Source organism: Argopecten irradians, chromosome 12, assembly GCF_041381155.1.
Source record: "Argopecten irradians isolate NY chromosome 12, Ai_NY, whole genome shotgun sequence".
In the NCBI taxonomy this organism is placed as follows: domain Eukaryota; kingdom Metazoa; phylum Mollusca; class Bivalvia; order Pectinida; family Pectinidae; genus Argopecten; species Argopecten irradians.
In genome coordinates, this window is record NC_091145.1 from 36650161 (window position 1) to 36673501 (window position 23341).

Below are 23341 nucleotides of genomic sequence, written 5' to 3' on the forward strand. Positions count from 1 at the left end.
GACCTATTTTTCCAAATATTCCGGGCTTTAAAATCAACTTAAGAACATTTGAGTACCTATGTAGGTTATAGTCAGAATTTTACCCTCTCTCTTACCCGTTGACAACTATAGTTGACAGGTAGATACTGACATTACTTCTTTGCAATGAATCTTGTATTATATTTATGTTCAATTTGTCAATGCAGTGATATATCAAATGTGATTTTTAAGTTCAAAACAAGCATTCTGGGTGATAGATAAATATTTATTTGGATGTTTTTAGTTTTTTTTTTGTTAATCTGTGAAACAAAGGGAAGTTACTCTTATAGACGATAATAAGCACTGCTCACCTGCCAGTCCTGGGAGTACCTCATGACAATCTTACGACACTCAGCGTTGTACTTTTCTATTCCCATCTTCATGACATCCTCCGGACCAGTGATACCCAGTGTCTTGTCTATCTCATACTCCTATAATAGTAAAGCACCTACAGTTTACACATCACTCATGACCATTTATTAGCCAATATATTAAGATAACATAACATGATTGAATAACACCATGAAGTCCATTAGATAAAATTCTGAATCATTTTGTTATTTTTGCTATAGACTAATTAAAAACAAAATTCAAAACACATCATTCATGAACAAACATTTTTAAACCTTAAAACTGAAATAAAAAAACATGAAATACAGAAAAACAATCAAGTTCCCTGACCAGGAATTCAACTCAGTCTCCAGGCTGGATCATGACACAATCTAAGACTGAAGTTTAGAATAGACCAATTAAATATGATATAACATTTTGTAACATTGTTTTTGATTGGCTAGGTCTAAATTTATGACTGGTTTAGACTTCAGACTAAATTGTGAACTTTGGGCCTGGTTTGCAACTTGATAAACTATCAGTTTTTCAAACGGAGCTTAAGAAGCTTGTACCATTAGGTGAGCTACACAGAGGCTACATATTAGGGCTGAAACGATAAGTTCCTTGTGACTGATGTAACAACCTACCACAGGAAGACCATGACAATCCCAGCCAAATCTCCTCTCTACATGGTAGCCTGTCTGGTGGGCATAACGTGTCACCACATCCTTGATAGTACCGGCCAGAATGTGACCATAATGGGGGAAGGCCTGTCGCAAATGGTGGACCATCATAGAAGGTGTACCTGGAGAAAAAAAAAGACAGATCATCATAGAATGTATACCTGGAGAAAAAAAGATGGATCATCATAGAATGTATACGTGGAGAAAAAAAAACCCGATCATCATAGAACGTATACTTGGAGAAAAAATGACGGATCATCTTTGAACGTATACCTGGAGAAAAAAAGACGGATCATCATAGAAGGTGTACCTGGAGAAAAAAAAAGACGGATCATCATAGAAGGTGTACCTGGAGAAAAAAAACCCAGATCATCATAGAATGTATACGTGGAGAAAAAAAAGAATATGTACACCATAGATCTAATTTGATCTACCGGTATGTCATCTGGTAGATGGGCATATATTACACATTACAATTGATGATAGGGTCAAAGATGTAATATCAACAGCATTTTCCAGATGACACAGGATCCCATCAGTCTGTAGGATATGAATTACTTCAAATGGTAAATCATTACATTTGACATTTTCTTGTCCACACAGTTGGAATTAATTCGTTGTCCCACAATTAATGAAATTAGATATACTCAGATTTCATTTTATTAATTTTGATAAGCAAAACCAGATATTTTTGGTTTTGTTTTCAATCAACAGACTTGTGATGTTTATAATTATGATATAAATATGATTTGTCTATCCTCAATATTCCAGGGGTTACTATCTATCTCTGGACTATGTCATAGAAAAAATGATGGCTCTGTACATAAGCTGAACAGAAGATCTAGATGAGACATACAGACCTTGGTTTTTTGGCTGACTGTTTCAGTGATGTTTTGAAAGCATCTATGTCTTTCCAATGCTTAAGCACAGATTCCTCCATCTTGGGGAAATTGATGTGCTCAGCCACCGGCTGACATTTGGACATCGACATGACGACGGCCGTCTACTGGTCACTTCAGTTTGATGACACCTAGGTCTGTTGTTGTCTATGTATATCTCTGTAAGACAATAAATAACATTAAAGAGCTGATAAATGAACAAATAATCTCTATCATACCAGTTTAATACCGCAGTTGCTTAAACAGTATTAGTTCAAGGGGAAATATTGCAAACAGTATTATCATTTATAATCATAATATATAATATAATCTAATCCAAATATTACCAAAAAACAAATATTTTGAGGTCATAAAACAATATTAACATCTTGACATACTGCACATGTAATATATAAAGCAAACATTTAATGAAATAATTTTAGAAAATGACAGGACACATTAGTCTAATTATTACTCAATTATGTACAAGCATATACACAAGTAAGGTGAGTCTAGTCTATTCCTGCCTACGCATATGCATATTTTAGCAATCCCCACTGTCAAGGTGTCATATACTGTATAGAATTAAGAATTCTTACACAAATCACCTCCATGTAAATAGAAAAGAGATCCTCTATTTTCTGAGCCAATCCCCCCAGTACATAAGGAGGAGTATAGTAATTTTTTTATAATAAATTTCATAATGGTCCATATTAATGGATCTTTTTTTCTTCTTAATTTTTCCATTGAAAAACAGTTCATAAAATCGGAACACCATAAATGTATAAACTAACTTACGATAAGTCAAAATTCAATAAGGCTGTACATAATCAGTCTTTTTGTGCTTAACCAGATTGGGACCAAGACTCTAATTATAAAATTCTAGAAGAGGTATCTAATATGATACTATAGGATGGGTCACCTCATGACCTTGTTAATTTAAGATTTTGTTTGAAATTCAATACAGTAACATCCAAGATTTGCTGAGAATTGTGAACTCCACACTGGACTGGCTGGCGAAGGTGAAGGTCGTATGTAGTAAAACATTTAGCCAATCAGGGTGGAGTTTATAACTCTCAGCAAAGTGTTAAACATGGCAAACTATGTACGAAAATCAGTGATACATAAAAAATACCGGCGAGGGGCGAGTGACAGGATAGTTTTACAGTGTGGACAGAGTTACAAGTAAGTTTGTTTTTAGTCCAAGATGCATGCAAGGACTGGCGTTGACATGCACTCTAAGTTAAGTTTTCCTCTTGAGTCATGTCGTGTTGTTAGCCAGACAGAGGAGTGTCCGAATAACTGAAATGTGACAATTTCCCGATGTTTCATCTAGTATAACAACACTTCTACATTATGGTCTATGGTGAACTGTATACCAAATAAAAGATTTATCTGTCTTTCAATCGAGACTTCTGACTAATGCCAGCCGCATAACTTTAACGTTTCTTTCATAAAAATGTTTTCCTTGAAATTGGGTCATTTTATCAGGCCAATCGAGTAACTAACCTTGATTATATATTGACATATATTGTCAGACGAGTTTAATACCTATGCTCTATGTTAGACCATGTCTATTTTAAGGATGTCTCCCTTATGATATGGATCCCATACTTCCCAAGCATATTCCAATGAATGTTGCACTTGAGATTTATAAGCTTTTTAGTTTATCAGTTTATCAAATCGATTATAAGTTTCTCCAAAAGAAGTGAAAATCCATAATCTTAATTATTTCTTATCTTCCTAACTGACAAATACTAGCCAGATACTCTACCAAAATGGCAATTGAGCCACCTGTTTGCATATGACTGGGGGGCAGCAAAGACATAGCTGAGAAGGATTTGTCACTTGGGGTTTTGGACGAATCTGGTGCGAGAGCTTTGGTGTTTGTGCACTGACGTTGGGCGACAACTGATTTTCCTTTGATATCCACTGGCGGAACCTTTGATGTAGCTTGTGGGTGCCTGGGCCTACCGTATTACTTTCTGAAGAGGGTCATCATTTCATGAGCTGCAGTCAGATTTTCTTAATGAAAATTTCAGACACTTCTTCCAAATCTTCTGTCTAAAGCTTAAACCAATGACTAGACATTGTGAAATTTATTAAAACTTTATATTGGTGTTTCTTTTGACTCGATAAGACAAGTATTTTTGAGAAAAATGTTGGGTTTTTTTCACGGTTCATATGTGTCACGCATGGTGTTTAGTATTGTAAAGAGACAGTGACTGACAAATCCCTTATAAATCCTTGGGTGTGGGGGAGGGGGAGCAGCGACGGGGATATTTGCCAAATTGGCAATATCTTCCAACACAATGTAAAACCCATGTTCCGCTATTCAACTGTACTCCAAAAATAAAAGGGAATAAAAAAATCGTCTAATGAACGAGTTTGTTTACGAATTAAAAGATCGGGATCCCTGTAAGTGGATTCGCTGTAAGTACAGACTACACTACAGTAGCCTAATGTCAGCAACAGAACAGTGCATATTATCACATTATTGTGACGTGTATACTCACATTTTAAAAGAAGCGTTGAGTTCACTATAGAGAATGTAGAGACTGTTACGACGATCCTTGATCTACAATACTCTTATATGGTAGGAATTAACTGTTTTTATGTGAATGTTGCATCATTTCGGCCCGGTTTGCATGTGGACCGGAAAGCGAGACTAGTTTTGTGAGCATGCGCAAGATAGCATTGAATACAAAAATAAAACAAAACGCGTTTGGTATTTCCGGACAAGTGCATGTGTGTTTCATATTAAACAATTATAAATTTGAATTTTCATCCTTTGACCTTTGATCCCAGAAAAATTGGATTCTAACCCTAATGTATCTTCATGCAATCGAAAAATGTAGTAAAAGCACATTGATTGTTGATTTGAAGGTTAATATACCCACTCAAACCAAGGATTTATAAGTGAGACTCTTTATATATATACGTCCTTGCTCAAACAGACGATTTGTGTCCTTTAAGTACAAATTATCAAAGTTTGCAAGATATGGTAAACATATGTAAAAATTATAGTCGGAAGTGGCTGTTTACGTTCTAATAAACGCACAAAGTACAATGTATCTATCATTTTACTTTGAATTGCGTTCTACCAGTAGTGGACTTGCAACATACATAGTTTTGATTAACATTTAATCATAAAATGTTTGCAAATTGTGGAAAATATTAATAACGAAGAATAAGGTGCAGTTTATTCCAACTTATCAACACCCGGTATACAGTACAGTACTGATATAAATTAATATTTACAAAAAATATATGGCAGTACAATATATATATATATATGAGTATCGGTTATAAATATGTGCTAGTCCAGGGGTGTAGAGATCATAAGTGATCGGAACCCCTTGAGTATGGAGGATAGGCCAAAGGAGGGGTATCACATTGGGTCGTTTTACGGCCATTCAGTGATAAGCAAATTATTTTGCATAAAGATACATTAGGGTTAGAATCCAATTTTTCTGAGATCAAAGGTCAAAGCAAGGTTTATAAGTGAGAAGGATTCGTGTCTGGGACCTTATGATCGGATAAAAATTCAAATTTTTAAAATTGTTTAAGTCTTAATTAACTAAATATTAGAATAGAGATAATGGGAAATTCAAATTTAATTGTTTTTTAATGGTTTTTTGCATGTAAATATTGGGTTTGTGAAGTTCAGTTCAGAAAACTGATGAAAAACCCCAAAAGTAGGTCACAGCGACTAAATTTGGAATCTTAATTTTGTGGTTATTTAATTAGATGAAAATGCTTTGATTATGCATATATCTTCGTGATACCATAGGTATTTAGCAAGCTGGTAAGTCAAAGACCCACTATAGACTAATATATAGAGAGTCTTCGACTTAACAGCGTGCTAAATACACTAATTATGATATGGTGATACTATATAATCAGAGAATATTACGAACTCGAGGTATTTATCATATAAAAGTGCATGTGTCTGTGATCCCGACCGTCACATTATACTGACAAGGAGCAGACTATATAGTTGTCCCACTCATCCACTTTATGCTGAAAACTAAGCAATAACAGAATATTTGCCAGGGGACAGAACCCAAAACCTTCCTCAAAGGCGTTCACAGCGTGGGACGGTTTCAATGGAGTTTTTAAGAACAAGAAAGCCAGTTACGAAGAAAAGAAAAAAAAAATAATTTCCCAAGTTTATGTCCATCATGCAATTAGGGCAGCAGGTACAACTCTGACATCTCCAAGCAGGGAACTATAATTGGACTGAATATTTTATTATAAGGTCAAAAATAATATGTCTGTTTATGGTAACAAATAAATAAATAAATAAATAAATAAATAAATAAATAAATAAATAAATAAAAAAGTCGGGATTTCGATCTCGGACTCCGGTTCCGGCCATTACCTTAGAGTGAAAGACACTAATATATACATGTATATATATATATATCGCGACCTACCTACTCTATTTTTTTTTTGCCAATGTAACTCTAAACAGGTATATTTTTCTTGGCCTAATACTATAACGGCTTCATATTTCTTTAGTTCCTATTTTCTTTGATTTTTTTTGTGTACATGTATATCAATATACATTTTAATCTATGCTGTAGTGGAGCAGATTTATTCTGATTTCTTATCTATGGATTAATGCTTCTCCGATTACTTGTTGATGTCTGTGCTTGTATCAGACTCACACTTACTGTAGTACAGTATTCTCGCCAACCTCTTTATATGAGTGCTTAAAACGTTAACATGGCTCCCCATGCAAGTCTACTCATACACATACTTTGCGCTCAAATTCTCTTCTCGGAATACGTAAAAACCTATTTTTACTCAATTCCCAAATTTACCAACTTTGTGTTAATACAGAATTTACGAAGTAATTCGAAATGTAAGTAATTTAAGTATATATAATTTCTTTGATTTATCGCAGGATTGCCGCTACTGTCGCTCTTGGCTTGACGCATTGTCTTGATTTCGCTCTTTGCATGGCTCATTGCCTTCTTCCCTTGGCGCATTGCAATTGTCGCACTGTGACTCTTCGCATGGCCCTTCCCCAAAGGATGTTTCTGGCCAAATTTCATTTGGTAAGAATCCATGCAGAACTCTGACAAGTAGTGATTTAAAGGATTTACCTCTATTTCCCCTAATGGGCCCCGTCCCTCCTGCCAGAGCCAAAATTTATACCAACTCTGTTCCTCTTCTCCCAAGGGGCGTATGTTCAGCGAATATCAGTCAATTTTGTGCGCAATGTATTCGCATATCTTCCTAAACGCCAGTAGGACCAGGCCTTTAGCAAAGATCCCTGCTTCGCCAGGTTTGCATAATATAACGCCTTGCATGAGAATTCAAATAATTCCCCGAAATTAAGTTTTCTGAGATTCCATCAATCTTTATACCGAAATCTTACTTTTTTTGGCAGTTGCTATTGAGAAAGACGTAAGTCGAAGGAAATTTGTACGGTGGCTGATTTATGCCATTTCGTCTTTTCGTCTTTTCGCCCCGAAAAGACGAAAATTAAATAACATATCTCTGATATATGTTTCTAAATTACGGTTTAAGTGTAGATTTATTAAATTCATTATTTCAAAATTATACTAAAATTCTTTAAATAGTATATTCATTGTCGATCCATTTGTATATCATACCGAGATTTAATAGTATGATTATATGAACATTTATCGTATAATCCAAAAAGTAACCACATATAGTGATCAAATGAATTTTGAAATTACTTGTATATATAGGCATTATAAATAGATATAATATCTAGTATATATCTAATTAAATAGTATATTTAAATCTCTGGTGATATTTAAATAAGTATATTTAGTGAGGTAATGTTGTAACCCTTTCGAAACCTTAGGAAATACGGAATATTTCATTGCTATATGCCACGATTCCGTAATAACAGCACTAGACTGGAATAATTTTTAAGGTTAAACCTTTCGTTGAAATAGCTCTTACAGAGATTTAAATAGTATAATTATATGTAAATCTCTGGCTCTTAGAACCATTTTTGTTTCTGAATAAGTTAACTTCCATTATTGTTTTACCTGTGTACGACATATATATATATATATATAAATGTAATATATATTCCTAGGTATGATCAGGGATACAATAAAAAACCTAGAACATAGATGTACGGGGTTTCAATAATTCAAATTTCGGGGCGAAAAGACGAAAAAACGAAAATTAAGGTTTGTTAATTTTCGTTTTTTCGGGGCGAAAAGACGAAAAGACGAAATTTAAGGTTTGTTAATTTTCGTCTTTTCGGGGCGAAAAGACGAAAAGACGAAAAGATGAGATTTTTGAAGGCGAAAAGACGAGAATTAAAGTCGCTTATTAGCGTGTATCACTTTCGTCTTTTCGTGTTTGAGTTTTCGTCTTTTCGTCTTTTCGCCGCGAAAAGACGAAATTTAAATTTGTTAAATTTCGTCTTTTCGGGGCGAAAAGACGAAAAGACGAAATTTAAGATTTCTTAATTCTCGTCTTTTCGCCCGAAAAGACGAAATGGCACAAATCAGCCACCGTAAATTTGGCTTCTGCGCACTAGAGTTATTTGTTAAGCGCATGCAAAACTTTCTCGCAAGTCAACAATCAAAATAGTTTCTGAGAATCTGTATACATGTTTTTGTAACGGTTTTCAAACAATTTATCGTAAAAATAGCCGAAATACTTAATTAATCTTATTAACATTAATATAGAATCGTATAATCCAAATTAAAAAAAAAATGATAAAAAAATCCAATGAGTATCGAACTGGCGTTGCTGCGTCCTCCGTGAGGAGTCATCTAAATTGCTTTAGTCTCAATAGATAAACACAACCCGCCGTGGCTCATTGCCTACGATAAGTGTCTCAACATATATAAACCTACCATAGTCGTGGTGGTGTAATATCCGCTATACTACGAGTAATTACACATATCAATCTGTGTTTAAATCTCGTTTTCCATTCATAAAAGTTATTTATTACATATGTCACTGTAACAGAGCAAACGACTTCGTTTTGTACATAGTTCGATATAGATTTTATTATTGATTTGTTTGTTCACCGGAAGTTGCACAATCACACACCTGATATACAAATGTTTCTCCTGGTGTGTATTCGGGGGTGAGCCGTAGCGTAGTGGAACATTATATAATTACTGACCTTATATATCTACTGAGACTAAAGTATTAGATCTACTCCTGTCGGGAGAGTTCCTCGGGGCCCAAACGGCAGGGGTACCTTTATGATTTTTTATTCAGAACTTTTTCACAATATATGTTGTGTTTTTGATATACTTGATAATACATACATGTACCAACTGAAAAAGTAAATGTCGATACAAATTCACTTCAAAACAGGTCGCATTTTTTAAGAATTTTCGAAGATAGGCACAATCGCTGTAAAATTAAGTATCTTGTTAAAATTAAAATGGAAAATGACTTTGAAAAAACAATAGGCTGATAATGATTAGATTTTTCCTACTGGCAAAAACTTTCTTTACAAAAATAATTCTTACTAAGTTGGAAACAGAACAGCCAGAATGTTTTTTTTCCCAGTTCCTTATGTATTTACTATAGACATGGTATATTATTGCGTCAATAAATAATAATCTCGCAAAATTAAAATGACCACATACGTATAAGAATGTTTATACTTTTTCTATTCAAATCCACTTTTATAAGTCAGCTGATGAAACATGAAGATGTGTTAAAATTGACATGTACAAAATTATATCCAGACAAATGAGGCCTTACATGTAAGTCGTAAATTGATAATTGTTATTTTGGAGCATTTATCGTAAAAGATACGTTTGATGTATTCCACTAGTTTGAATAATTGGTTTAGGTAGTATGTTAATAATTATCACTTTTTCGTGATTTTAGATTATGAAATAAAAATCAAAATAAAAATGACAAAAAAATCCAGTGAGTATCGAACTGGCGCTACTGCAGCCTCCATGCAGTAACTATATAATCATAGTTTTAGTGTAATTGACAATGATATTGTAATGAGAGTGAATGATATTACACACTCAAATACAATGAATGAAATATTACAATGACAAGTGATGTCTATCGAGTGTACAGTAAATTGATAATTGTTATTTTTGGAGCATTTATCGTATAAGATACGTTTGATGTATTCCTAGTTTGAATAATTGGTTTTGGAAGTACATTATGTATGTCAATAATTATCATTTTTTCATGATTTTAGATTGTGAAATGAAGATTTAAACAAAAATGATAAAAAGATCCAGTGAGTATCGAACTGGCGCTGCTGCGTCTTCCGTGCGGTAACTATATAGAATGGGACATTAATTTATCCTACATTTTTTAGTGTAAATGACAATGACATTACACACTCAAATACAATAAATGAAATAATACAATGACAAGTGATGGGTAATGAGTGTACATGTGTGTAAGTGATGATGAACGATAGTTGTAAATCTATATTACTTACAGGTTTTCTTGAGTATAAGTAATGCTGAATGATAACCTACATGTACCTGTGGTACTAGGTTGTTAATATGAAATGCAAGCTATATTATTGTACGTGTGGGAATGTGTGTAGTTAGTGTGATTATGTACACATGTATTAAAATATTTGAAAAAATTAAACAATTATATTTTTTCTGTTTTGCCTGTTAAAAGAATGTAAATGGTATATCAAATCGTCGGGTTAGATTAATGACGCCTTAAACAGCTAAGGTCACTTAATTAAAGGGACAATTCAATAAGGCTAACTCTGTTATGTAACCACGAAGCAAAATATGACTTAAATGTATTGTTCTACATTCCTTATAAAACATTTCACAAGAAATATTGCCAAATTCCACGGCATTGTTAAGTATTTTGATGGATACCATATCGTTGATCAATACGATTAAGCAGGTATACAAGTATGTTGTACCCATACCCGAGTCAAATTCATGTACGTTAAACAAATATAATACATAGCCACTGATGAGTGAATCATATTTAGACAAAAACATGCACCCTAATAACGTAAACAACACTACTGATTTGAGTTGTTCTAGACAAAATTTTCTTTGCTACACTGGCAAGGACCAGGGTTCGGCAACTTCGGCTTAAAAGAAGTCCGATCACAATGTGTAATGGCCAAGAGCAAGCAACTACAATGGGATTTTCTGGCATATCATAGTAAAACTAACTAATCTTATTTCCATTAAAACTGGTTGTTTCTGATACATATATGAAAATTTTAATGTACTTTTCGACTCAATTGTCCCTTCTAAAGGCAACAAACAAAATTATAACTTTTTACTATTATTATGTCGCTAGCATTGATATTCGAGAGAAAACGAAAAGGAAGTTTTATCTTTTTATCATCAGCATACGAGTCAACATACATCCGTTACACACGAAAATGTATACATCTTTGGATGGTTAGTTACTTGGTTAAATTAACGTCATATAAATAAACAGGGTCATTTAAGGACGGTTTTCTGTATGTATACACATCGACAGCTGCGTGGGTGAAGTGCGTTTTTGGTGGTGCAATATCCGCTATACTATGTATACTATTCATATATCACTCTGTGTTTAAATTATGTTTTCCATTCATAAAAGATATTTATTACATATGTCACTGTAACGGAGCAAACGACTTCGTTTTGTACATATTTCGATATAGATTTTATTATTGATTTATTTGTTTACCGGAAGTTGCTCAATCACACACCTGATGTATATACAAATGTTTCTCCTGGTGTATATTCGGGGTGAGCCGTAGCGTAGTGGAATAATATACTGACCTTATATCTACTGAGACTAAAGCATTAGATCTACTCCTGTCGAGAGGGTCCCTCGGGGCCCAAACGGCAGGGGTACCACTACGCCAACTCGTTACTCACTCTTTTGGGATTTTTATTCCGAACCTTTTCACAATAGATATATACATGTAGCTATTCTGTATAGAGTGCAATCTTAAATATATATGTGAGTTTCGTGATACAGTTAATACAAACCAAATGTAAAAGGAAGTGTCGATACAAGGCCACTGAAGAATAAATGTTTTAAGAATTTTCGATGAATTTTGTGAAACAATGAAATAAAAATGAAATCCATCACATACTGTAGTATATACATAACTCTACTACAATTAGAAAAAAATCCTTTTTACAAAAATATTTTTAATGGAAACAGAAAAAACCTAGTTTTTCTCTAGAAGTTCAAAAAATAGATGAAAAAACATATATTTTATGATATCTTATTATATATAAATTATATTCTATGATATTTTATTTTATCATTTTCATATATAAAAATTATGCATTTAGTATAGACATTGTATATATAATTGGTTTCACCATTTTCTAAATGTACGAAATTAATGGTTCAAGAACGAGAAATCAAGCCGCCAGCTTACTTGACTGGTGTTAACTAGCCTAATGTTTTGTCAGGCTTCAAATTTTAACAGCAGTTCATAAGTCCAATGCCATATAAGTAAAAGCTAAAAAGGTGTTGACGACATTATTTCCTATTTTAAAAAATATACGAGCCACCAAACAAAAACATTGGATAATAGTGTTGACGGTATCATTTTGATAAAACGTAGATATTATATCTTAATATCAGGATTATATACGCAATTAATTGATAAAACTAATAAATAAATAAAAAAAAGTGATTAATTACAATATGTGACATAATACAACAAAGTATTCAACATGCGACATCGGAAATATGCAGAAATTTGGATTGTTTACAAAATCACGCTTGATTGTGTTAACGATATCAGGCACTGTTTTAAAATTGTGTTGGAATGTTTGAAGAAAAGGAGATATTTATAACACAAATAACACTTGCTACAGTTACATGGAAATGTCCGGGGTACGGTGTACTCATTGTCTTATTGAGATTGTCGTTATTGGTGAAACAGCATAACATTTTCTACCTTGAAGCGAAGAATTTTCCGCCATTTAAATTGCAACGGCAACCATGTATGTGACGTAGTTTCTCCCCCGTCTATCATTGCGTAACAAGTAATCAGTGAATTATTAAAAAAATATACATTTGATATATAATTTGTATCTGAGTAATTATTACTTTTCATTAAATAAATTAAATATTTAAATAAAAACAAAAACAAAAATCATTGAAAAACAGTGAGATGTTACAGTAGCCTACGTGTCTAAACATATATATTACATAGCTGTGATGGTGCAATATATGATATATACTAATTCTACTTCTAGAATCATGCTATTGTTAAGTATCTTGTTCCGTCACTTCCATGTAAAGAAAATTCTTTGCTTTTTCGGATATCGTATTTTATAACCGATAACTGATAACGGCATGAGCCATAGTCGGTGTACCTCGATCTATCATTGTCGTTATATATCTACGACGATGAGTTTATAACCGGTAGAGGAAAAATCGATCTAGTTATGAACTTATTTGAGCAATACGTTTCTCTGTCAACTAAGAAATTCCTTTGGTTATATATTTCCTGACTATATAAAGATCATTTTTATTAATAGTCCTACGTATTAACATCAAAATGTTAAGGACGTCTCGAAAGAATATGAACGTTCAACCTCGCTTAAGCTACTGTTAAGGATTTTTGTGATATATATCATCATCATAAAAAAATGCATCGTCTTAACAGCAAGACGAGAATGATTTGTAATTTTTGACAGCATCCTCGTTGAAAAATGTTTCTCTTATGCTAATAGAGATATTGGTAATATTTTGCCTGTAGACAGCTATCGACTATTTCAGCTTGTTTACCCTTGTGAAACTAGAAATGAACTATAAGATAGATTGATCACTATGTACATTTAATATCATTTGTACAACGAAACCAGCAAGGGCAGCTTACTCTGGATACTAAATTCTAGGGTTCCACCGCAAAAGCGCATTATCATTTTCTTTATTGTCACAAGAGATACAGGTTCAAAAAGAATATTGAACCCATATATACAACGGTTTGCTCAAATAATTAATAAAAACGTCATACATACTGGGTTATTTATACGAAATGTAAGGTTATATAATATATTCAATTTTAAAACATGTCATATATAATTAAAATTAAATGAAGGAATTATATTGCTTTCTACAACCCAAGAAATGATATGACCATAATAGGACATTACTCGTTTATATATATATATTTATATATATTATAGCAAAACCATATAACAAACAGATTGTAAACATTGGGGATATACCTGTTTTGTGTTTTCGTTTTGTGCTAATGTCTTTTTTTCCAATATACTATAGAGACATAGGTACTCGCAACTCGCCATATTAGGAAACCATGTATAGTGTTACAACCATGTGGGTAACCACATTGCACGTTACATATAATCACTGTCGTTTTGGAAAATTATCTAAATATTGTATAATCATTATTGATTGTTTGATTGTATTGTTCCAATGTGTTAATAGCAATATTGATTTACGACTGTTTGCTTGTTCAGTATTATATATAATGTATACCAATCGTTCTCCATGAAGTGCAGTGACCAATGGTATTGAATGAACCAATCTGAATTGGACTTTACTAACATTACCAAGGTGTCGTGTTATACAAATTGTCGGCCTCTTGGCCATCCTCAGTCACACAGAAACATAAAACCAGCTGCATATATGTCCATCTTAAATTTTCAATATTTAGAAAACTGTTTAGTTATAATATAATCATTAATCCAATAGTTATTGAATGGTTTCATCAGTAATGTTAATATACGACTGTGTTCAAAGAAATATAACTCAATTTCTATGTTAATATATTTACAACCCGAGATATGAATTGGAAGTACAAGGTTTTTCCCATGTGCCCTAGGATGGCCAAGATGTTGATTATTTGTAACAGATTAGACATTTGTCTTTTTAGCCCACCATCAACAGATGGTGGGCTATTCAAATCGCTTTTTGTCCGTGGTCTGTCGTCCGTCCTTCCGTCCTTCCGTCCGTTAACAATTCTTGTTAAAGCTATTTCTTAGAATGTATTGAAGGGATCTTTCTCAAATTTCACATGTAAGTTCCCCTAGGGGCTTAGTTGTGCATATTGCATTTTGGGACCAATCGGTTAACAAGATGGCCGACAGGCCGCCATCTTGGATTTTAATAGTTTAAAGTTTGTTACCGCTATTTCTCAGAAAGTACAGAAAGAATTCTTCTCAAATTTCATGTACAGGTTTGCCTAGGGCCCTAGTTGTGCATATTGCATTTTGCGACCAATTGATAAACAAGATGGCCGACAGGCCGCCATCTTTGATTTTGACAATTGAAGTTTGTTACAGCTTTTTCTCAGAAAGCACTGAAGGGATCCGTCTCAAAATGCATGTGCAGGTTCCCCTAGGGGCCTAGTTGTGCATATTGCATTTTGGAACCGATTGATGAACAAGATGAATGACAGACGGCCATCTTGGATTTTGATAGTTAAAGCTTGTTACCACTATTTCTCAGAAAGTACTCAAGGGATCTGTATCGAATTGCATGTGCAGGTTTCCCTAGGGGTCTAGTTGTGCATATTGCATTTTCGGACCGATCGGTGAATAAGATGGCTGACAGGATGCCATATTTGATTTTAATAGTTGAAGCTAGTTACCACTATTTCTTAGAAAGTACTGAAGGAATCTGTCTCAAATTCCATGTTTTAAATTTTGTTTTCCACTCATAAAAGTTATTTATTTTATATGTCACTGTAACGGAGCAAACGACTTCGTTTTGTACATATTTCGATATAGATTTTATTATTGATTTATTTGTTTACCGGAAGTTGCACAAAGTTATACAAATGTTTCTCCTGATGTGTATTCGGGGTGAGCCGTAGCGTAGTGGAACAATACTGACCTTATATCTACTGAGACTAAAGCATTAGATCTACTCCTGTCGGAAGGGTCCCTCGGGGCCCAAACGGCAGGGGTACCACTACGCCAACTCGTTACTCACCCCCTTTTGGAATTTTTATTTCGAACTTTTTCACAATATATGTACATTATATGTATATCATTAAATTGAGTTCAATCTTAAATATAAACTTGAATTTCGTGATATAGTTGATAAAACACCCCTACTGAAATAGTAAATGTCGATACAAATTCACTTTAAAATGTATCTTGTTAAAACTAAAACGAAAAATGAATTTAAAAAAAAATACACTACAATAATTAGATTTTACGTGCTGGAGGAAAATTCTTTATAAAAATAGGTTGGAAACAGAGCAGCCAGAATATTTTTCTGAGAGTTCAAATCTAAATCTTTATGTATTCATTGTAGATATTGTATATTATTCCGCCATTCAATCAAAGTCTCGAATAATGATAATGACCGCAAACGTATATATATGGTTTTTTTCTGTTGAAATCCACGAGTATTTCATCAGGTGATGAAAGTACACAAAGATTATAGCCAGACTAAGTGTGAGGCGTTACAATTAAGCAGTAGATTGTTAATTGTTATTTTGAAGCATATATCGTAAAAGATACGTTAAATATATTCCTAGTATAAGTTGTTTTGGTTCTATGTCAGTAATCATAACCTTTTCTTTATTTTAGATTATAAACAAAAAGTAAAATTAATTTTAAAAAATCCAGTGAGTATCGAACTGGCGCTGCTGCGGCCTCCGTGAGGAGTCATCTAAATTGCTTTAGTCTCAATAGATAAACACAACCCGCCGTGGCTCACTGCCTACTGTACGTGTCTAAACATATATAAACCTACCATAGTCGTGGTGGTGTAATATCCGCTTTATGCTTTGTATACTATTCATAATAATACACGAATAATTACAAATATCATTATGTGTTTAAATCTCGTTTTCCATTAATGCAATTATATATGTCAATGTAGTGAAGCACACAATTTCATGTTGTCCATATTAATTTTAAATACATCTTATTATAATATTGATTTATTTGTTTATCGGAAATTGCACCATCACACACCTGATGTATATATAAATGTTTCTCCTGGTGTGTATTCGGGGTGAGCCGTAGCGTAGTGGAACAATACTGACCTTATATCTACTGAGACTAAAGCATTAGATCTACTCCTGTCGGGAGGATCCCTCGGGGCCCAAACGGCAGGGGTACCACTACGCCAACTCGTTACTCACTCTTTTGGGATTTTTATTTTTTGGATGTTCATTGTAGAAGATTTAGTATCTTTTTAAAGCTATAAAATGAAAACTGAAAAGCTGATTTTTTCCCTAGCTGTTACAAATTTATGTATTTATTATAAACATTGCATGTTATTGCGTAACTGAATCATATTTTCGAATAATTATAATGACTACATGCGTATTTACCTACATATATTCTGTTAAAATCCACTTTTATTGCAAAGCAAACCACAAGGGGCTAACTCAATGAAAATGGATGTTGTCATACATGGGTTTTTTTGTATTTGGTGGATGGACTGATGAGTATATATGACATTCATGTACTCATCAGTCCACCCACCAAATACAAAAAAATGTATGACAACATCAATTTTCATTGAGTAAGCCCCTTGTGGCTTGCTTTGCAAATATTTCCCTTTTTGTTGGGCAGTGAATATGCTGACTCTTATACTAGTGTAAGATTTTTCACTGTGTGGCGTAATTCTGATAAATCCCCACAATATGGAAAATACTTTGTAATGTTTCGTTTTTAGCTTTATTGTTCTCTATTTGAAAAGAGAACAGGTATGCTTATTAGAATGGTCATTTTAGATACTTCAATTACAATGTATGTGTTGATTGAATATGGAGTACTAATTATTATGATGTCCTGACCATTCCATTATTTTGTATGTATTAATTCGATACCTTTCTTCTTATTTTTATATTTAATATGGTTTAGTTTTAATATACCGTCATCTTATATAAGATGTTATCATCTTTATAAGATGGCCATTTTCAATTCACACATTTGTGTTGAGTTTTAAAATTATATTGGTGATCGGGTATTTTTTTAAAATGACAAAAGAGAGGGAAAAAGTTTAAAAAAAAAATGGTGAGTATCGAACTGGCGCTGTTGTGACACCAACACAATTAAGAACTGTACGATGCGTCATATGTAAACATATGCCGGCTTACACTAAGTAGTTCCACAAGTCGCCATGGCTCACCGCCAGAAGTTCATGTTTAAACATATCCATTTAAACCTACCATTGCGGTGGTGCAATATCCGCTATATATACTGTTCATAATCAACACGATTTACGGTTTTAATAAAAAGAACCCATATTGATATATGTTTGGGGTTAATTAAATGAACCCCCATAGATACAAATATATAAAAAGGTAGATTACATCGCTTAGATCAATACATTAACATTTGGAATATTTTGAAGATTTTCGATTTATACATCTACAATTTAATATATAAACTGACTGGAATTGTTAAAGGTACACATGGAATTGTAGAAGATACTACGAGAACTATGAATAAATTATAAGTTGACTGATGTAAATAAAATATCTATCGATACATACAAGCATATTTTCTTCTCTGTCACAATGGATAGTTAAATAGTCAGTGATATCAAAAGGAGAGCGATGGCCATTTTGATATATCTAAGTCATTCTTAATAAACATATGTGTGTTATCCAGCGAGCCACGACGGGTTGTATTGATTGTGTTGAGCGCCAGTGTTATGCTCACTGAAGGTTTTTGCCAATCTCTTTTGTCATCTAGAACAAATACCGAATCAACAAATAAGTCTAAACATATTTGAAAGCATTTAAGCTTAAATGCGGTACAAATAAAAGGGCGTGTTCATCTCCCTCTTCCATAACTATTGTACAGTATTTTTTTTTATTAAACGACAGAATTAATTAAAATGTATATAACTAACATTACTCTATTTTGGCAAATATAGCTAAAACTACCATTACTATATTCTTGGCAAACAACACAAACTAATGTTACTGTATTCTGGCAAATATAACAAAAACTAAAATTACTGTATTTAAGCAAATATAACAAAAACTAACATTACTGTATTCTGGCAAAACTATAACAAAAACTAACATTACTGTATTCTTGGCAAACATCACAAACTTACGTTACTATATTCTGGCAAATATAACAAAAACTAACATTACTGTATTCTTGGTAAACATCACAAACGTACGTTACTATATTCTGGCAAAAATGTAACAAAAACTAACATTACTGTATTCTTGGCAAACATCACAAACTTACGTTACTGTATTCTGGCAAAAATGTAACAAAAACTAATATAACTGTATTTTTAGTAAACATTACAAACGTACGTTACTATATTCTGGCAAAAATGTAACAAAAACTAACATTACTGTATTCTTGGCAAACATCACAAACTTACGTTACTGTATTCTGGCAAATATAACAAAAACTAACATTACTGTATTCTTGGTAAATATCACAAACGTACGTTACTATATTTGGCAAAATTAAAAAACACATATGTATTCTTGGCACTCAAATTATACGTATTCTGGCAAAATGTTACATACGTTTACAATATTCTGTAACAAAAGCTAACATAGTGTATTCTTGGCATACATTACAAACTTAAGTTACAGTATTCTGGCAAAAATGTAACAAAAACTAACATTACTGTATTCTTGGCAAAACATCACAAACTTACGTTACTATATTCTGGCAAAATATTAAAAAACTAACATTACTGTATTCTTGGCAAACATCACAAACTTACGTTACTGTATTCTGGCTAATATAACAAAAAAAACTAAAATTACTCTATTCTTGGCAAACATCACAACTACTAACGTTACTGTATTTCTTGCAAATATAACAAAAACTAACATTACTGTATTCTTGGCAAACATCACAAACTTACGTTACTATATTTTGGCAAATATAACAAAAACTAACATTACTGTATTCTTAGTAAACATCACAAAAACGTACGTTACTATATTCTGGCAAAAATGTAACAGAAACTAACATTATTGTATTCTTTGCAAACATTACAAAAAATAACATTACTGCATTCTTTTCAAACATAACAAAATCTAACTTAGCTATATTCTTGGCAAACAAAAAAAAATAACATTACATATGGTGGGACAAAACATATAATTAAAACAATACAAATTTCTCTTCTTTTACAGCCTCTCAGTCATCATTATGCACATGGAAACTTGACAAATGACATTGTTTAGATCACTGCATACATTTCTTTGTTGACAGAGAATAATATTGCTCAATTGAGCTACAGCCCAATGCATACACGCGGTTAAGGGTTGTATAATACCCGGTAAAGCAAATCCTAAGTATGAGTTTATAGGGACCTAGATAGTCTTTGATTAACAAAGGAAAATATAGACATAGACATATATAATAAACGTATATAAACATCAATAGTTTTCACATTTAAATTTTAATATAACAATATCTGATACTGCCAATGTCATGTATTATAACATAAACGACAGAATAACAAACTAAAAACCTGATCAATACTTTTATGTAGAATTACTCTAAAGCGTATATTACACCACCACGACTATGGTAGGTTTGTATATGTTTAGACACGTACAGTAGGCAGTGAGCCACGGCGGGTTGTGTTTATCTATTGAGACTAAAGCAATTTAGATGACTCCTCACGGAGGCCGCAGCAGCGCCAGTTCGATACTCACTGGATTTTTTTTTATCATCTTTTTTTATTATTATTTTACTTTTTATTTAATAATCAAAAATCAAGAAAAAAATATGATCACTGACATACAACTAAAACAAATCATACTAGGATTATATTAACGTATCTTTCCTCCTACATGGAAAATCTAATAATTGTAGTGTATTTACCTAATTCATGTTTTTCGTCTTAGTTTTAACAAGATACTTAAAAATGAGTATGCCTATCTTCGAAAATTCTTCAAAAGAATACATATTTTAAAGTGAATTTGTATCGACATTTACTATTGTAGTTGGTGTGTTTTATCAACTATATCACGAAATTCAAATTCATATTTAAGATTGAACTCTATTTAATGATATACATATATTGTGAAAAAGTTCAGAACAAAAATCATAAAAGAGTGAGTAACGAGTTGGCGTAGTGGTACCCCTGCCGTTTGGGCCCCGAGGGACCCTCCCGACAGGAGTAGATCTAATGCTTTAGTCTCAGTAGATATAAGGTCAGTATATTATTACACTACGTTACGGCTCACCCCGAATACACACCAGGAGAAACATTTGTATATACATCAGGTGTGTGATTGTGCAACTTCCGGTGAACAAACAAATCAACAATAAAATCTATATCGAAATATGTACAAAACGAAGTCGTTTGCTCCGTTACAGTGACATATGTAATAAATAACTTTTATGAATGGAAAACGATATTTAAACACAGATTGATATGTGTAATTACTCGTAGTATAGAGGATATTGCACCACCACGACTATGGTAGGTTTATATATGTTAAGACACTTATAGTATGCAGTGAGCCACGGCGGGTTGTGTTTATCTATTGAGACTAAAGCAATTTAGATGACTCCTCACGGAGGCCGCAGCAGCGCCAGTTCGATACTCACTGGATTTTTTATCATTTTTTTAAACTTGGATTATACGATATATATAAATGTTTATAAACTAATAAAATCGGATAATTTACGATAAATTGTTTGAAAACCGTTACAAATACATGTATACAAATTTTCAGAAACTATTTTGATTGTTGACGTGCGAGAAAGTTTTGCATGCGTTCTGGTGCGCAGAAGACAAATTTCCTTCGACTTACGTCTTTCTCTATAGCAACTGCCAAAAACAATTGAGATTGCGGTATAAAGATTGATGGAATCTCAGAAAACTTGATTTTCGGGGAAGTATTTGAATTCTCAAGGCGTTATGTTATGCAAACCTGGCGCAGGGATCTTTGCTGTGGAGGATCTCCGCCCTCTGAAGCTTCTGCTGTCGATGAGGTCGTTTCTGGTTTTAGTGATGCCGGCGATGAAATGGAGATGATTTCTGCTATCGGCAAGGGGATGGGAAAATGCAAGGAGAGCAAAGTACCAACAATACATCTATAGTGAGGAAATCGATTAAAATAAATTTCCTTCAGAGGATGCAGTGACTGTGTTTGAGTGACTGAAGGAAAATGGCGTATGGTGGAGAAGGTGTCACCGTCTGTTCAAGAACACGAACGGGAAGAAAGCCATTTGGAAAGAGAAAGTGTGGAGCTGGTAGTGGAGGCTTCCTCTATAAATCTAGCGGAAAGGCAGATGAAGGGTATCCATACCTGGTATGTGAAGCCGCACAAGGTCTGGGCAGGCTGCGAAGAACCTAGTCCGATAAACCTGCCTATATTATTAGGCGTTTTTATTTATTTATTTATTTTTATTTTTTTGCCTTATATATAGTCTATATATATTAGGCATTTTTTAAAGACCTAATAATATAGGCAGGTTTAACGGACTACGATCGAAGAACCTCACAACCAGTCATTTCTTTCTTCAAATTCATTTAAACTGCAAGATGCCGCCTTCCTTTTGTAGTTAGACAAGTCACCTGATCATCAAGGCACTTCTTCACGATGGTCTCACATACTTCTCTGACAAATAAGCTGCGTGGCGTCCTCCATGTTAGTTGAACGTCCTTGTGAAGTTTTGAAAGGCAAGTGAATTTTCCCAGGTGCAAATACATGGTCTGAAACATACAGCTCTTTGTGTTCTTCCCTGTCCTTGGAACAATTGCTTGACTTGAATTGGTAGGTTGCTGATAAGTGTTCGGGACATTATTACTAGAATTGTACATCTGTACTTCTCCACGGGCTGGAAATGACTGACAGATGTGTCGATTTTTGTCCGCATCAGTAGGCCTTCTTACACAGTGGTTTGGGTTGATGCGAAGAGTTTTTCGTGCATTTGCAAATCAAATGCAGTTACTGACGATATAAACGCTTTGCCCAGTATGCATTCGATAACTTTCGTGATTATCTTCACTAGCCAAAATAGTGTATTTCAACAGCCAAGATAGTGTACTTCACTAGCCAAAATAGTGTATTTCAACAGCCAAGATAGTGTACTTCAACAGCCAAGATAGTGTACTTCAACAGCCAAGATAGTGCACTTCAACAGCCAAGATAGTGTACTTCAACAGCCAAGATAGTGTACTTCAACAGCCAAGATAGTGCACTTCAACAGCCAAGATAGTGCACTTCAACAGCCAAGATAGTGTACTTCAACAGCCAAGATAGTGTACTTCAACAGCCAAGATAGTGCACTTCAACAGCCAATATAGTGTACTTCAACAGCCAAGATAGTGTACTTCAACAGCCAAGATAGTGCACTTCAACAGCCAAGATAGTGTACTTCAACAATGTCAGAATAATAGCACAACATAGCACAACGAGACACTTTTGAAACATTACGTCGTGTGAAGAGTCAGCAAAATAACGTTTGATAAGAAAACGGCTGACCAGTCGGCTCTCGTGTTATTGGAGTTGTATAGCCAAGGGTATTGTGTTTGAAATACTCTCCCTAA

General features: G+C 33.5%; 1 protein-coding gene across 1 annotated transcript in view; it reads right to left on the reverse strand.

The window, feature by feature from the left end:
- The window catches only part of LOC138304846 (isoleucine--tRNA ligase, cytoplasmic-like), a 42188-nt gene extending 37608 nt beyond the window's left edge, over positions 1-4580 (reverse strand). The window contains 5 exon segments of the mRNA XM_069245173.1: positions 330-449; positions 996-1112; positions 1114-1153; positions 1892-2089; positions 4426-4580. Of these exon segments, the coding sequence (XP_069101274.1) occupies positions 330-449; positions 996-1112; positions 1114-1153; positions 1892-2022 (408 nt within the window). The 5' untranslated portion in view covers positions 2023-2089; positions 4426-4580.
- Between the last annotated feature and the right edge of the window lie 18761 nt (positions 4581-23341).